Raw genomic sequence first — 18278 nt, 5'->3', positions numbered from 1 at the left:
AATAATGCATAATACACATAACAAACACTGGCAGAGCACAGGCATGAATATTCTGTCCCATTCCCCCCTGCAAGTTTTCCTTAGATCACCCAGGGTGCATGGATGATGTTGGAGAAGACTTTTTAACAGTCAAAATGCACAGAAATCCATTGGACTGGCATCCAGGCTCTTCACAGGAATGTCTTGAAATGGAATCAACAAATTCCTAATTTCCTTTCCTTTTCCTGATAAAAATGCTAAGATGGTACAGCAGTATGACTTCAGGCCTTGTCCATATGTATCTGCACCTGGTATGAGTCCATTCCATTCAAATGAGGGATGCCTCTCTGATAGATAGATAGATAGATAGATAGATAGATAGATAGATAGATGCGCTGGCCTTCTGACCCCAACTTGGCAGGTTCGATCCTGTCTCAGTCCGGTGATATTTGAAGGTGCTCAAATATGTCAGCCTCGTGTCGGTAGATTTACTGGCATGTAAAAGAACTCCTGCGGGACAAAATTCCGGCACCTCGGCGTCTCCGAAAACCGTAAAAGTAGTTAGTGGGATGTTAAGCAAGTAGCATTATTATTATTAGATAGATAGATAGTTAGATAGATAGATAGATAGATAGATAGATAGATAGATGTGATAATGGATTCCTGGTGGTACAGTATCTTGCAATCACTTTAACATCTCTTTCAACTGGTGGTTTCATAGACTTACACACATAACCAAATCCTGTGACAACCACAAACCCACTTGAAAAACTGTGCCAGTAGTGTCGAGTAAAAACAAAATTTCTGCAACCCTTGGTATCGATGTCACAGTATGTAATCAACCGAATGTGACCAGTACTAGTGAGATGGATGTATGTTTCATCCACTGTGATGACTGTCTTCCATTTTGACCCGCCAGGTATGGTGCGTTTCACTATGCATGTGTACGAGAAATATGAGCATGGAGAAGGGCCTTAACATAGGGGAGGGTCTGGTAGCCGCGAACATTGGTAGGTTTCATACTTTTTCACTAGGTACCACAGCATGATGCTTGTCACTGCCTACTACGTACCATCTCACAGACATATAGATTTAGACTGGCAATGAGCAGCAGGATTCTGTAGCCGGAAGCATGCGGCCACTGCCATCTTACATCACTATACTGTCCTGATGCATTAATAGAATAGTAGCTGAAACAGGAATATTAGACAGGAGATAATTAAAATAATTCAAAGCACATTGAAGTAATAACAATAATACTGATCTCATACACATCCGTAGCCTTCTTCCCTTACCGTATGTGAAATACTCATCTCATGCTTATGCTATGAGACAGTGAGCTATTATTATTATTATTATTATTATTATTATTATTATTATTATTATTATTATTATTTGGAACAGAGAGGTAAAAGAAGGTGCTGGTTTGAATGGGTCTATCTAGGACAGTCAAAGATTAATTTAAAACTTTAAAATAAAGGTTATATTTCTCTTGAGATATTAAACTTTAACAGAACAGAGCTAGTTAGGTACAAAGTAGGAAAAAAAAAAAGAAAAACTCAGTAAGGTTAGTTACAAAATTTGAGCTTCAAGCTCTCAATTTACAAAAGTCCATATGTCACTACATTTGTGCTTAGTTTGATACTCAAGGAGACAAATCTCCCAATTTAAATCGCACAATTTTCACGAGCAGCTTTTGCTCCAAAGGTTACAAGTTACAGCCTTCCAAAGACACCTTTCAATATTTACACAAATTACAAGAAAGAGCCTTTATGCTCTATAATTCTACCAAGGAGACAGCGCTCCCAAACCCTTACAGCCTACTCAAGACAACTTTTGTGATTAGAGCATCTTTGCTCAATAAAATTTACACTTTCTGCCCTCTCTAGGCACAACCTACATACACTGAAGAAAATGGAAATTGCAACACCCAGAAGGAGTGGTGCTAGATTGCTGCAATTGAACATGAGGGACGAGTGTTTGGTTGTGATTCGATTATTACACTTTCAGGTCCCTCTGACTGCAAGTTTGGACAACAATCAATACAGGATTTGCCCACCACAAGCTGCAATACATTGATGAATTCATCGAGGCATGGAGTCAATAAGGCCCTGGATCGCTTCCTGAGGAATTGTGGCCCATGCTTGCTGCACTGCACGGGTCAGTTCTTCCAGAGTTGTGGGTGGCTGAGGACGGTTGGCCAGTTGTCGACCCATCATGTCACACACATGCTCAATAGGACTGAGGTCCGGGGATCTGGCGGGCCATTCTAAGGTTGTGATATCGTGGGGAGCTTCTCTGGAGATGCGTGCAGTGTGAACCTGGGCATTGTCCTGCTCAAACATCCCATTAGCAATGTTCACCATCATAGGGACAACCACTGGATTGAGTACCCTTTCAAGGTACTGTCGAGCAGTCCTAGTGCCCTCAACAAGCACTAATTGTGATTTCACATTAAAGCCAATAGCTCCCCAGACCATAATGCTTGGTGTTGGCCCTTTGTGCCTCTTGACAATAAGATCCTCGCGGCCCCTTTCCCTGGTACATCAGCGCACACGATTCCAGCGATCACTGTGGGCAAGACAGAAGCGCGATTCATCACTAAAGACGACCCTGTGCCATTCGGCGACCCACGTCGATCTTTTTCGACACCAGGCCAGCCTTACACGTCGCTGTTGTGGGGTCAATGGAACACCTTCTGCAGGGACACGGGCTCGTAAGCCAGCTGCACGCAGGCGATTACCAACTGTTTGTTGTGTAACGTAGGGTGCCACGGCTGCTCGAATTTGCCCTGCTTTTGCATGGGGTTCCATCCGGGCCATCTGAATGATGCGGTGATCCTCTCTCACAGTTGTCAGTCGCGCTGGGCCTGTGCCATGTCTACGAGTGTGGGTACCTTCATTTGACCACTGCTGCCATACACGCTGTACCATAGATGCCTGTCGGCCAACACGTGCAGCTACAGTCCTTAGCGATAATCCAGCCATACATGGCCCAATTATCCAAGCCCTCTCAAATGGCGACAGTTGTTGATAGCATGCTCTTCTCTGTTGTCGAGGCATGTTTGACAGGGAACACTTCACTGCACAGACTGCAAGTCAACTACGCTACACCAGAGTACATATACTGGAGTTTATTCCTCCGCGACCAATCACGTGGGGAGACCTGTAGCAACAATCCAATGGGTCTGAAACTTTGATCATTTACATAGCTACATGGCATCGTTTTATATCTTGAAAATCAACACAAACAACTAATGCCTTCATGGTGTTGCAATTTCCATTTTCTTAAGTGTATAACAAGACCTTATCAGTAATCTGTTGTCTCTCAAATTTACATAGAAGAAATGATAGAGAGGTATCGAGTACCCATTCTACTGGGCCTTCGTGAAAAAGTACAGGTTAAAGTTACTGGCCCAAAAATCAAAATGCTGCAGAGGCAGATATTTGTACTCCTGGAATTTGCACACAAGGTAAAACCCTATTTGGGCTCCTGACCCAAAGTTAAAGGGGCTAATCCCATTCTACTGAGGTAACTAGATGGACAAGTTGAGTTAACAATTTACAATAGAGAAAACAGTTACAAAATTTGCAGTCACCTCCAGATTAAATTGAAGAGGAATTTGAGAGGGTAACACTCTCTCTATCTCCAGATTTTAGTGAAGTGCAATAGACTAGTTGAACTTTTACATAAGAAGAAAGAAAAATTTACATTTTTGTAATTTTACAGTTACATTAGTAAAGATTGGAAACCTTCCCCTTGAATTAGCCAGCAGAGACACCTACAGAGTTAGAAATATGGTGGCCTTTACCTTAGCTGATGTTCTGCTTGCCGATGGACGATCAGTAAGACAAGTTAGCTCGAAAAATTGCCCACTTTTATACCCGAGAGGAAGGTTTGAGAGAGATCTGGACTAATGCCCGACACCCCCCAGTTTTTTATTGGCTAATTAAATATGTACAAGAAAACCCTGATTGGTTGAAAACCAAATACCCAAAATTTCTAGTTAGTTACTTTTAAAGTTGGCAGAAAGAGATCAAAGTGTTGACAACTGTGGGACGCAGAGGTGGAAAAAGGTGCGGGCTTGACTGGGCGGACAGAGAAGAGATGAGAGCATAATTTAAAACATTAAAATTTGAAATTTTATTTCTTTCCTTTATTTTTTCTGACTTTAAACTTGATAAATAATCTGATTAAACAATAACAAATAACAGTTAAATAGAAAATGATGAGCTCATCAGCTCCGATCACAGGAAAGGCTTAAGTTAAACAATAATTTACAAAATGAGCTTGTAGCTCCAAAATTACACTATTCCAAAGAGCACCTTTGCTCCACTCTAGGAGACTGAGTTCAAGAATTTACTACAGTCAGGCCTCTCAAAGGCACAAGTTTCTAAACCAAATTTTTCCTTAGATCACTTTGAGAACAGTATTTGGTGTCTCTCCCCGCTCGACAGTCTGATTCATAATAGACTATGAATGGTTCAAAATTAAACAGGGGCAATAAGTGTCCATACTAAATGGCCTAAATGAGAACGTAATGGGACCTCATGGATATGGCAGAAGAAATATAGAAGACGAACATCTCCTTGACTTCTTTATGAGGAATGTGTTGGGGGTGAAAAATAGTTAGTTCAAGAAGAGACAGAGCCAAAAGGTAACACGATACAATTGGGATGGACTACGAAAGTCTGTAATTGATTATGTCATCTCAGATGAAGAAAGGAGCAGAATGGTAACAGATGTCAGAGTAATACCCAGCGAGAGTCTTGACAGTGAGCACCATCTATTAGTAGCGGACCTGAGAAACTTCTATGTGCCCTAAGTACAGAACAGGAAAATGCCAAATATCAAAGTATGAGAACTCAAAAAAACAGATACGAGAACTGAGTATCAGAACCAGATAAAAACACTGTTGCCAAGAGATGAAAGGAAAATATGGAGAGGCAGAATGGACCAGACTAAGGCACACATTAGTTAAGGAAGCAACTGAAGTTTGTGAAAAAACAAGTATGAAAACAAAGGAGAAGGAAACACCTTGGTGGAACGAAAGAGTGAGAGCAGCAATCAGGGAAAGAAATCTCTTTTGGAAAGAAAGGGATCAGGAGAAAAATAAACTGGATCTTACTAGAAACGAGGCAAAGATCAGAAACCTTGAACAATTATACCGAAACAAGAAACTGGACGTTAAAAGCACAGTTACAGAAGAAAAGATCAAGGCATGGAATACATTCACTCAGAAACTGGAGGAAGATAGCAGAGGCAATAAAAAACTACTTAATAGTGATATCAGAGGTAAAAGTAAGCCAATGAATACCATAAATGCACTTGAAGATGAAAATGGAAATCTGGTTAGAACAGAAAGTGACATGACAGAACTCCAGAAGAACCATTTCGACCACCTACTGAATAGACCAGTTCAAAAACAAAATACAGAACCAGAAATCTAAACCTACAGTGAGGAACCTCCCAACACCTGGACAGAAACTGAGACAGCCTTAAAATCTATGCCTAAAGGAAAATCATCAGGTGCAGATGAAGTGAATGCAGACATGATAAAGGCAGCACACATCCAGGGTATACAATGTCTGCACAGAGTACTAAATGCCTTATTGACTAAATGTCGTATGGACAGACAACAAAATACCTGCAGATTGGAGCAGGGGCATTATAATTCCCCTGTTTAAGAAAGGCAGCAGACGGAAACCCACCAACTATAAACGAATAACACTGCTGTCTCATGGGCTAAAAATTCGAGAGAAGATCACAGAAAGGAGATTGAGAACCATCATTGAACCACAATTAGAGGAGGAGCAATATGGTTTCAGAAGTAACAGATCAACAATGGATCTAATTTTTAGCACCCGCATGCTGATGGAAAAGTATTATATTCCTGGATATAGAAAAGGCCTATGATAGTGTTATATGAGATAAGATCTGGGAGTGCCTGAGGAAAAGAAATGTGCCCGAAGGACTGGTAGGGAAATTCAGATGTTGTACAAAGACTGTTCTAGCTGTGTACAAATTGGGGAAGGTCAATCATCTTGGCTTGAGACCAAGAGTGGAGTTCAGCAAGGAAGGGCACTGTCCCCACTACTGCTCATCGCTGTTATGGACAATATAATGAAGAACGTTACGGAAAAGTTAGGTGAACTGAATGCAGTGGCCTTTGCTGATGATATCATGATTTAGGGTGAAACAGAAGAGGAAGTATAGACCAGACTCAACGTATGGAAATCCCAGTTCCAGGAATATAACCTCAACATCAGCGAGACCAAGACAGTGGTGATGGCAGTCCACAGAGAAGGGCGTCCAGCAAGTGTAAAACTAGGAGACCTCCAGCTAGTGTGTGTGGATAGTTTTCCTTACCTTGGAAGTGTAATCTGCAGTAATAATTTGGTCAGAAAGGAAATTACAGAGTGTAAAAGGGATCAGAATTCTACCAACAAGTAAGAACACTTTTATGGGATGACACGATTCCAAAACCGGTCAAACTGATGATGTTTAACAGCTATTTCATACCAATATTGACCTATGGTATTGAAGCATGCACTCTCACAAAAAGAGATTCTTTAAGACTCGAAGCATCAGAGATTAAATTTCTTAGATCCACCATCCAGGAAGACCAAGATGGAAAAGTTAAGAAATGAGGAGGTGAGAAAGGAAGCCGGAATAAAGACCACCCTATTAGACAGAATTGGCACATCCAGACTATGATGGTATGGGCATGTGATGAGGATGGAGCCTGTAAGAACAGCCAGAATAAATTTGGAAAGACAGGTGGAGGGGAAAAGACCTGCAGGAAGACCTAAAACCCGACGGATGGACATGATCAAGGTTGATCTAGTTGCCAGAGGATGGACAGTGATGATGTGCTCCATGACAAGTTATATATGGACAGGAAGAAGTGGAAGAGGCTCATTAACAGCACACAGGAAACAGAAACTGTACAATGATGATGATGACTAAATGGCCTACATGTACAGAATGAAAAGTTTTAAGAAAATCAGCCATGAGCAAAATGCTAGAAGGCGAAGTACTTGCACTCCTTTTGACATACACTTTGAAAAACAGAAAAAATCCTTTATGGGCTTATGGGCCAAAATTTTAGAGGCTAAGCCTATACTACAGAGAGGGACTAGATGGCAAAATTATTAAGTTCAAAAATAGTGTTAACAATTTAGAAATTTAGAAAAACTAAGTTGAATGGGAATTAAAAGAGGGTGAACACTCTTTATTCCCTAAGTTACATATTTCCCTGCAGGGATTTGAATAGAGTCTTTAGACTTGACTGAAAATTTACATTTAAAAGAAAGAATCTTGAAACCTTCCCCTTGAGTTAGCTTCCTGGAGCTATCACATATTTAAAAGATGTCTGTCATCACCTTGAGCTGATGGGCCTTCCGACGGTGGGCAAAGCTTTTCCCTGCCTCCACGAATGTATGGACTCTAGACTGGAGTGAAGAAGAAGACCAAAATGGCCCAAAAGCGCCCAGCTTATATAGCGGAGGGGAGAAGTTCCAGAACTCTCTAGGCCGATGGCCTGTACACAGACCCAATATTGATTGGCTACGAAATATATATACCATGGCTAAAAATTTCAGGAAGAAGGAAGTGATACAAGTGCTAATAACCTTAGCGCACAAAAAATTATCTACAAACACTTTAGTTTACAAACTTAGGAAATACAAAAATCCTTTGAAAATTAATTGTATGTCCTCCCACCAGAGGGGGCACATAAGTCAACAGTTGAGGCATCTGAAGATTAAGGTTCCAAACTTCTTGTAATACACAGTTCAGAATTTACATCACAGATGGCCTTCTAATAGGCGCTCAGCTGAAATGCACGGAGAAGGTGTCCCAGTATTATTATTATTATTATTATTATTATTATTATTATTATTATTATTATTATTATTATTATTATTCACTCCATCTCACGGGATCTCTGTCTCCTACATAATTAGGCATCTTTAATGGAAAATTAAATTTCATTACTAACTAGACAATAAGTGTACATGAGCACATGTAAACCATTTAACATTGTATTGGAACTCCTGTTCCTTCCTTCCTTCCTTCCTTCCTTCCTTCCTTCCTTCCTTCCTTCCTTCCTTCCTTCCTTCCTTCCTCTTTCTTCATGAATAGGAAAATCCACACCCAAACACAACACAGGTATTCACCATTCTGCCATACAGGAGCTTGCCAAAAAATTAATGTGATATGTGCATAAGTACAACATAAAACAAACCTGGACGTAACACAGTAACATACAAGTTTAGAGTGGATCTGTAGTGACGTAAGATAGCGGCGGCCACGAGTTTTTGGCTTCACTGGCACCAATGCTATGAGATAGAGCACTGCCTGTCTATTTACTATATGTCTCTGTACTATCTATGTAGATTTATGAGTACTTCGATGTTTGTAAGTTGGCAACCATATATGCTGCGAACACATGTTGTTTTATATAATAAAAATCTTCCGGGTTATTATGCCGTGGTCCACTCCTGTTGTTTTGGCGCTCAGTACTTGCAGACAGAAGTTAAATTTGAAGCTCCATACCCAAATTTCCAGGTAATGTGCCCACTTCATACTTATACTAATTATTTGAAATACACTTAAAAATGCAGCCAGCAAATTTTAAAATGAGAGTATTTGTAATTTAGCAGATATGAATGGATTTTTTCTATGTAAACAATGTGGTAACCCAAGATACCAGTTGTGATGGTAGCCCCATACAGAGTATTAATGTTGTTATTTTATTCCAGGTAATTTCTGAACATAAAAAATGCCTAAATTTAAAGGCAGAAATACTGATAGCGGGACTGTGGAGTGAGTATGCAATGAAGCAAGGAATAGAAAGCGTGTTAGGGAATACTATGTCATGTAGAGAAGCTGCTCAAGTTTTTGGTGTGCCAAAACCTTCTCTGCATGATAAAATTAGGAAAATAAAAAGCTGTGATGGTGAACTGACAATTTCTCTTAATTTAGGCAGGTTTATTCAAACTCAGTTAACATTTAAGTGCCTGTTAAAATAATTTAACAATGAACTTAACCAAATTAGCATTTAATCAACGTTGGTTAAGACTAACAATCTGTTAAACTCTCAGTTAACTTAACTGCCCAATCAGTCAATCATACTGATCTGCATTTAGGGCAGTCGCCCAGGTGGCAGATTCCCTATCTGTTGCACCCTAGCCTTTTCCTAAATGATATCAAAGAAATTGGAAATTTATTGAACATCTCCCTTGGTAAGTTATTCCAATCCCTGACTCCCCTTCCTATAAATGAATATTTGCCAAAGTTTGTCCTCTTGAATTCCAACTTTATCTTCATATTGTGATCTTTCCTACTTTTATAGACGCCATTCAAACCTATTCGTCTACTAATGTCATTCCACGCCATCTCTCTGCTGACAGCTCGGAACATACCACTTATGATATAGATGTTGATTCCCATAGGGAATCTGAAATATTTGTCCTGAATGAGCAAATTTATAATACCGATATAAATGGTCCGTTATTGGACATTATAAATTTTCCAGCTAGCTCATTCTTGGTTGCCAGCGTTTCGCCCTCGTGTGCTAGGGTGGGCTCATCAGTTGGTACCTAGCACACCTACCAATACGCTGGCTAGTGCATACCGTGGAGGCCACTGTGTAGGCTAACTGGAGCCACCGGCAGTGCCAATGCACTAAGAGACTTTGTCTCATCACTAAAAATTGATGCCTGCTTGGCCATCAGATGATATAGATGTTGATTCCCATAGGGAATCTGAAATATTTGTCCTGAATGAGCAAATTTATAATACCAATATAAATGGTCCGTTATTGGACATTATAAATTTTCCGGCTAGCTCATTCTTGGTTGCCAGCGTTTCGCCCTCGTGTGCTAGGGTGGGCTCATCAGTTGGTACCTAGCACACCTACCAATACGCTGGTTAGTGCATACCGTGGAGGCCACTGCGTAGGCTAACTGGAGCCACCGGCAGTGCCAATGCACTAAGAGACTTTGTCTCATTACTAAAAATTGATGCCTGCTTGGCCATCAGATGATATAGATGTTGATTCCCATAGGGAATCTGAAATATTTGTCCTGAATGAGCAAATTTATAATACCAATATAAATGGTCCGTTATTGGACATTATAAATTTTCCAGCTAGCTCATTCTTGGTTGCCAGCGTTTCGCCCTCGTGTGCTAGGGTGGGCTCATCAGTTGGTACCTAGCACACCTACCAATACGCTGGCTAGTGCATACCGTGGAGGCCACTGCGTAGGCTAACTGGAGCCACCGGCAGTGCCAATGCTCTAAGAGACTTTGTCTCATCACTAAAAATTGATGCCTGCTTGGCCATCAGATGATATAGATGTTGATTCCCATAGGGAATCTGAAATATTTGTCCTGAATGAGCAAATTTATAATACCAATATAAATGGTCCGTTATTGGACATTATAAATTTTCCAGCTAGCTCATTCTTGGTTGCCAGCGTTTCGCCCTCGTGTGCTAGGGTGGGCTCATCAGTTGGTACCTAGCACACCTACCAATACGCTGGCTAGTGCATACCGTGGAGGCCACTGCGTAGGCTAACTGGAGCCACCGGCAGTGCCAATGCACTAAGAGACTTTGTCTCACCACTACGCAGTGGCCTCCACGGTATGCACTAGCCAGCGTATTGGTAGGTGTGCTAGGTACCAACTGATGAGCCCACCCTAGCACACGAGGGCGAAACGCTGGCAACCAAGAATGAGCTAGCTGGAAAATTTATAATGTCCAATAACGGACCATTTATATTGGTATTACATACCACTTAGTCGAGCAGCTCTTCTTCTTTCTCTCAATTCTTTCCAACCCAAACATTGCAACATTTTTGTAACGCTACTCTTTTGTCGGAAATCACCCAGGTACAAGCAGTTAAATTCTCTGTTAACTCAAAATATGGCAGATGCATTAGATGCAGAATTTCTGTACCTTGAATATTTGCAATATGATAGGCATTTTCCAGAAAAAGTTAGAAACAGAAGAGCTGATTTTCATATAGTTGTTTCAGTTGATGATCGTACGTTGTCTAACATCAGTATGCACATTGAATTCACAACAAATTTTCTGCCAAGCGTCACTTTTAACTTTGAGCACGGACCCATTAGTTTTCTTACTTTCTAAAATAGGTATACAGTGTTCTCCTCAGAAATTGTTGCCATCCGGGTGGCAGGAATGAGCAGCCGGGCAGGAAATACAATGTAAAAAAATAATATGATCAAATTTCAGTTTATTCCTCTCAGGGCCAGTTTCATTAATGGGAGTTAAACCTTAACCACGAGTTATACAGTTTTAACTCTGAATTTGATTATTCATTGTTTCATCGACCCAGCACATTAACAATAATATAAGACAGGTAAACATTAACTGCAAATTTGAACAATTTTAGTGTTATTGTCACGAACAAGACATAAGATTATTTTGAACTTCTTGTATTCTGCTGCTCATTCATCATCATGTAACATCGGAACTTACCGCTCGGTTGCTGTGGAGAGCCATGTGGAATCTAATGCTTGCATGTGGTTCCATACTAATCCAGAAACTGCTCGTGCATGATACGACATGATAAAGATGGACATTTTAACTCGGATGTAATTGATGCAATTATGCTGGCAATGCTGAAGATTTATCATTTAAATACACAGTTTTACAGTATTTACATTTTAATTTGAAACACCCTTCTTCTTCTTCTTCTTTTTCTTCTTCATCTACCGCTTATCCCACACCTGTGGGGTCGCGGGTGCGAACTGGGTCGCACATGTGGATTTGGCCCTGTTTTACGGCCGGATGCCCTTCCTGACGCCAACCCTATATGAAGGGATGTAATCACTATTGCGTGTTTCTGTGGTGGTTGGTAGTGTAGTGTGTTATGTGAATATGAAGAGGAAAGTGTTGGGACAAACACAAACACCCAGTCCCCGGGCTAGAAGAATTAATCAGAGACGATTAAAATCCCCGACCCGGCCGGGAATCGAACCCGGGACCCTCTGAACCAAAGGCCAGTACGCTGACCGTTCAGCCAACGAGTCGGACAATTTGAAACACCCAATGACTCAAATATGTATTAAAGTTATGAAACAAAAATATATCTTGGTTAAGTTAGCGCATCAAAGCGAGCTCACAAACTGCATGGTTATGCCACGGCCTTCTAGATTCGCACTGATCGTGACTCTTGCAAGAGTTAACACTGTGTTAGCTAACAAATTCCCAGGAAATGTATGGATAAACGCAAGAATCTTAACATGCTGCTAAATTTTTTACGCTATTTTAACAAACAGTGTGTTAGTGTTCTTTTAACTGAGATTGAATGAACCAGGCCTTGGACAACTGTCTCATGCTACTAACTCGAAAGGAGTTCCTGAAACTCCCATATGATTTGGCCGAACATATGAACATACCTAATAGATTCAACAATTCTAAACGGTGCTCTGTTAAAGCGTTTTACTATTAGGTAAGGTAAGGGTGTATTCTGCCCAAAGGCAGGTCCGAGACTCCACAGAGGTGTGCCTGAGCCGGAGTTTACATACGGTAGGGTGGCCAGTTCCTTGCCGCTCCTCCATTCCCTTACCCCCCAACAACAGTACATGCCAACCCATTCAAATCTTGACCACACCCAATGTTGCTTAACTGCGGAGATCTCACGCTCACGGGATCCGGTGTTTCAACACAGCCACGGCTACTATAGTTTCCTGAAAAGAAATCTGGAGTTATCCATTAGAAATGCAGAACCTACCAGTTTGATGAGTGCAGTTGGTTTCAATAAACCAGTGATGTGTTTCTATTTCAAGCTACAAGAATTAATGAATATATTTTCTTTCTCACTGTCATATATTTTCAATGCAGGTTAGACTGGAGTATCCAGTGTCCATGTCAACAGTAAAGTGGTTTCTATTCAGAGAAAGAAACAAGGGGAGAAAATTACATCTGGGGAATGAGGTCAGAATGTCACTATCTTGTTTTGTATGAATGCAAAAAGCAAAATGAACGGACGGATGGACGGACGGACGGACGGATCCCACTCAGGAAAGCCCTGTACTCCTGATAGTTGATGAGTATTGCAGTCATAAAGACTTGCAAGTGATCTTGTTTGCACATTCTCACCATCTGCATATTTTGATCACTCCTCCTCACATGACCCACAAACTGCAGCCACTTAACTGAACATTTTTGAAATCATTTAAACTTTCATACAATGAGGCATGTGCAGCATGGATGAGGAGGAATCCAGGATTATGGATCACTATGTATAATGTTGCTCGGCTATTGAATGAAGTGTTCACCAAAGCATGCATAATGGAGATCATTAAAATGGATTCTCTGCCACAGGAATTTATCCCTTGTGCAAAGATATATTTTCTGAGTTTGATATCTTACCATCTCAAATGACTGATGTTCCTGAAGTTTCCAATGGATAGAAGCTAGTGAAATGCCTGGTTGATCGGACCTCTCTTATCCATCCAAAAAGAAACACCACCAATGCAGCAACTGCCAGCAGAAGTCCAACAACTAGTGCAGAATCTGTGTTGCAGTAAATTTCACCTCTCCCAGATGTGTGTCATCATAGGATTGGATCGAGAAAATGTCGTGCTGCTCAAGCAGAAACTCTCACTAGCAGTCCATACAAGGAAACTGTGGAAATAAAGGTAAAGCAAAAAGGCAGTGGAAACAAAGTGAAATGCAGGATAAACAATTGCAGTTTCAAGAGGAAGAAGAAACCTATTGCATCATTTGTGGAGAGACCTTCTCTGAAAACTGGATACAGTGCTGTAGGTGCACGGGATGGGCACATTATGGTTGTGCAGAGTTATAAACTGTTCGTAATGATAATTATATCTGTGACATATGCATTTAGATGACTTTTGTGTTCATTTCTACCTTAGATAAGAACTTAGAAGAGTTATATGTGTATAGGGCTACCAGCCAGATTAGTCTAATGTAAGAATTTTGAATAAATTTATCAAAGCCATAATTCCTCCAAGAGAGGTTTCAATTAATTGATATTGCCTATATTGCCTAACACAGTGTGCTTATATACATAAACTATGTAATAATGAAAATATTGCTTAATGTTTGATGAAAGAGTAAGGTCAGCCAATCAAATAAGGAAATGTCCAGGGCTACCAGACTTTCGCCTAGCCTTCCCAATAATGGTTGATTTTTGGTGTCATTTCTTGACACTCACTAACAACATTTGCTCACCTATAATGTCAGACACAACACCGTTCTTGACAGCAGTCTCATAGTTCCAATAGGCACCTACCAGTGCCAGTAGCATTACTCATTTGGTCTGATATAAACCAAATAATCTTGCATAGTCCAGAAAGGTTTTGTTATCACATGACCAAGCCTTTCCAGGTTATTTTCAAAATCTTCCCATGGTTTCCTTTATGGTCTATACAACTGCAGGGGCTGTAAATAAAGTATTGGCAATGTTGATAGAACGCAATACCTAATGAAATAACAAGTACAATTGCAATACATTTCTTCAGTGTAGTCACCCGCAAACATCGGGAAGCCCTAGGCATTCTCTGTTGATAATAGCAAAGGAGCACCCTACTGTGTGGAGTACAGATGCCACATCAGAAAATCGGTGGCCTCAGAAGGTTTCCTTCATCTTCGGAAGCAGGTCGAAATCACAAGGACTCATGTCTGGTGAGTACGGAGAGTATTCCAAGACCTCCCAATGCCACTGTTGCAATAAGAGTTTGATATAGTTTGCAACATGACAGTGTGCATTGTAATGCAACACGATAAGGCGATCATCTCATAATAAACGCCGCACAGATGGACACAGATGTTGCTCCAGAAATAGCCAATAGTAGCCGCTGCTGAAGGTGTGTCCCTCAGGCACACCATGCATATGAATAATGCCCTTGTATTCATATGCCACAATCAGCATAAGCTTCAACCGGCTGGTTACCTGTCGAAATTTCTGCAGACGTGGTGAACCTGGGTGATACCATTTATTTCATTGACGCTTTAATTCAGGCTCGTAGGCTCGTACCCACTTCTCATCATTGGTGACAATATGCTGCAGAAATGTGCCTCCTTCATTGCGGTATCTGCCCGGGCAGATGCCAGATGCCAGCCACTGCATACCGGTGCCATTTCTGTACATCAGTGAGTTGTTGGGGATCCCAGCGGGGTGCAACTTTCCTTATGTTACAAGATTTCTTCAGTATGTGCCGCATCCATCGATGACCGAGACCTACCTCTATGGATAATTCCTAGACAGTCCATCAATGGTCTGTGGAAACGAGACCACTCACAGTGTCACTCTGATCTTGAAGAATGTACAGCCTACCTGTGCGGTGCAAATCTGCAGTCTCATTCTGACCTGCACGAAACACCTTGACCCATCGTACAACGGTCCCATCCAGTAATACATTCTCGCTACATGCTTCACATAATCCTTGATAATATTCTGATGCTTTTTTGCCATGGGCAACCTCGATTTTAATCCACAAATACTGATCACCTTCTGAAAACATGCTTTAGAGTGGTGAAATTGACACTCTTCACTTTAGTGTCACACAGCAGCATCACTCCCAACTGGATGTGCATCATATACACACTACACATTTAAAACAGCACCACCTGACCGCTCCCATATCCTATTTGTGTGTGCTCAATCTCCTGCGAGTGTCTGGACTACATTGCCACTACTTTATTTACGGCCTTCATATTTATTTGGCTCCATTCTTCCTCTATGTAGAGTTACCTGTCAACATCAGTTATTGCTTTTAGTGTCTGGCTCCATGGCTAAATGGTTACGGTAGCATGCTGGTCTTTGGTCAAAGGGGTGCCGGGTTTTATTCCCGGCAGGGTTGGGAATTTTAACCATAATCGGTTAATTTTGCTGGCACGGGAGCTAGGTGTATGCGTTGTCTTCATCATCATTTTATCCTCATCACAACGCGCAGGTCGCCTACAGGCGTCAAATCAAAGGACTTGCATCTGGCAAGTCGAATATTTCCTCGGACATTTCCGGCACGAAAAGCCATGTACCATTTCATTTCATTGCTTTTGGTCACTTTTGGTACATCACTTTTCAGTTTAGAACACTTCATCATTTCACCAAGATGTTCACTTTTTCTCATCTTTGCATACAGTTTTTCATAGACATACCCTTGCTATTTCTACTATAGCATCTCTGTGTGACACCCATGCTGTTTCTATACCCTGGATCTGTATACTGTCTGTTCTTTGGAACTTTTCACTTATAATATCCATGCACTTACATCCAATTTCTTCTTCCCAGAGATTTTTCACCCTTATCCATTTTTCAGAAAGCTTTCCATCATAGGACTAGTGACCTAATTCACTCCAGATCAGGTAGTGATATGTATCATTGAAAAATCCCCAGAATACTACCCCTACATTCCTAACCAGTTTTCCAGATTTTGGAGTCAATTAAGATATAGTCTATTTTGGATCAGATACTCTTACCCTCCCAAGAATTGCAGTGAGTAGCATTAGGCTTTACAAATGAATTTCCTACTGGTAAACCCATTCTAACATCAGAATCCAGTAAATGCTTCCTGCTTGTATTAGGTTCTCTATCTTTTCAACATTCATTCATTAAGTTCCCTGCCCATCAGTTCTATTTCCAGATCTTGAAATAAAATCACTCATTAACTCTATACTGTCCTTGCTGTTGACTGTGACTCCTATATCACTCTACGCTTCATGAACCTTGTCGACTTCATCCTCGTCTCCTCCTTCACATTGTGAATGCACTAAAACTTAGGCCTATTTCCTGCAACCAAAAAATCCATTCACATCATTAATTCATCTACATGCCTAACGGAAACGATGTTGCGTGTGATGTTTTTCCTAATGAACAATCCCACCAACATTGTGCCCTCCTTTTTTTTTTCTGCTAGTGGCTTTACGTCGCACCGACACAAATAGGTCTTATGGCAATGATGGGATATGAAAGGGCTAGGAGTGGGAAGGAAGCAGCCGTGGCCTTAATTAAGGTACAGCCCCAGCATTTTCCTGGTGTGAAAATGGGAAACGACGGAAAACCATTTTCGGGGCTGCCGATAGTGGGGCTCGAACCCACTATCACCCGGATGAAAGCTCACAGGTGCACGCCCCTAACCGTATGGCCAGCTTGCCCGGTCCATGCAGTATTCTGTATTTCTCTAGTGGTCTTCTGTTTCCAAAACAGATGTTCACACACATTTTTTAATGAAAGGTTACTGATGAGATTTTTTTGACTTTCATGGAATCCTAAACACTCAGAGCTTTCTAGTGACATAGAAACATGTTTTTTACAGGTATGCTCAAATATCAATAAATGCTACTGTGAAATGGGTTGGAGTGGAGCAGATTGTTCTATCCAGATGGAAGTGACACTCTCACCCTTGTACACAACGGTTACTACAGCCACCCTTTCAGGAGACAAGGATTCAAGCAAGAGCAACCTCGACCTCGTAATGACGAAGAAGGAAACCCCCTACGGTATGTTAGCTAAGTCTGAAATTTACTGTAGCCTACTATGTAAGATTTGCAATAAATATTTTATTTATAACTAATGTACTCTGCTATGACAAGTATTATTTATCCATTTTGGTGCATACCAAACATTTGTTTCTTCTCAGTAAATTTTATATTGGAATATAAGTACCTCCTGAGTCTAAGATGTCTGCTATATCCTGCTGGAATCGTAGAAGTTGAGCTTCAATGGAATACATTTTCCTAAATCCGAACTGCCTTCTATTGAACCAGTTATTAATTTTGAAAACATGTCTAATATAATCTGAAAGAATGCTTTCCCAAAGCTTACATGCAACATATGTCAAACTGACTGGCCTGTAATTTTCAGCTGTATATTTATCACCCATTCCTTTATACGCAGGGGCTACTATAACAACTTTCCATTCATTTGATATAGCTCCTTCATGCAAACAATAATCAAATACATACTTCATATATGGTACTATATCCCAACCCATTGTCTTTAGTATATCCCTAGAAAGCTTATCACTTCAGCTGCTTTTCTAGTTTTCAACTTTTGTATCTTATTGTAAATGCCATTGTTATTGTAGGTAAATTTCAGTACTTCATTAGTATTAGTCACCTCCCCTATCTGGACATTATCCCTGTAACCAACAATCTTTACATACTGCTGACTGAGTACTTCTGCCTTCCATAAATCCTTGCATACACACTCTCCTTGTTTTTAATGATTCCTGGAATGTCCTTCTTCGAACCTTTTTCTGCTTAAAGTACCTATACATATCTTTCCATGTTTGAC

The 18278-nt window shown here is 40.7% G+C and overlaps 1 protein-coding gene across 1 annotated transcript in view; it reads left to right on the top strand.

Moving 5' to 3' along the window:
* Positions 1 to 18278, top strand: part of mmd (mind-meld) — a 1597006-nt gene that overhangs the window by 1515080 nt on the left and 63648 nt on the right. Inside the window, exon 23 of the mRNA XM_068225859.1 lies at positions 17299 to 17482. Coding sequence (XP_068081960.1) covers positions 17299 to 17482 — 184 coding nt within the window. The remainder of the gene's footprint in view (positions 1 to 17298; positions 17483 to 18278) is intronic.

This window comes from Anabrus simplex, chromosome 2 (assembly GCF_040414725.1).
Source record: "Anabrus simplex isolate iqAnaSimp1 chromosome 2, ASM4041472v1, whole genome shotgun sequence".
In the NCBI taxonomy this organism is placed as follows: domain Eukaryota; kingdom Metazoa; phylum Arthropoda; class Insecta; order Orthoptera; family Tettigoniidae; genus Anabrus; species Anabrus simplex.
The sequence above is the reverse complement of the archived record's forward strand: the minus strand, read 5'-3'. Positions and strand labels throughout refer to the sequence as shown.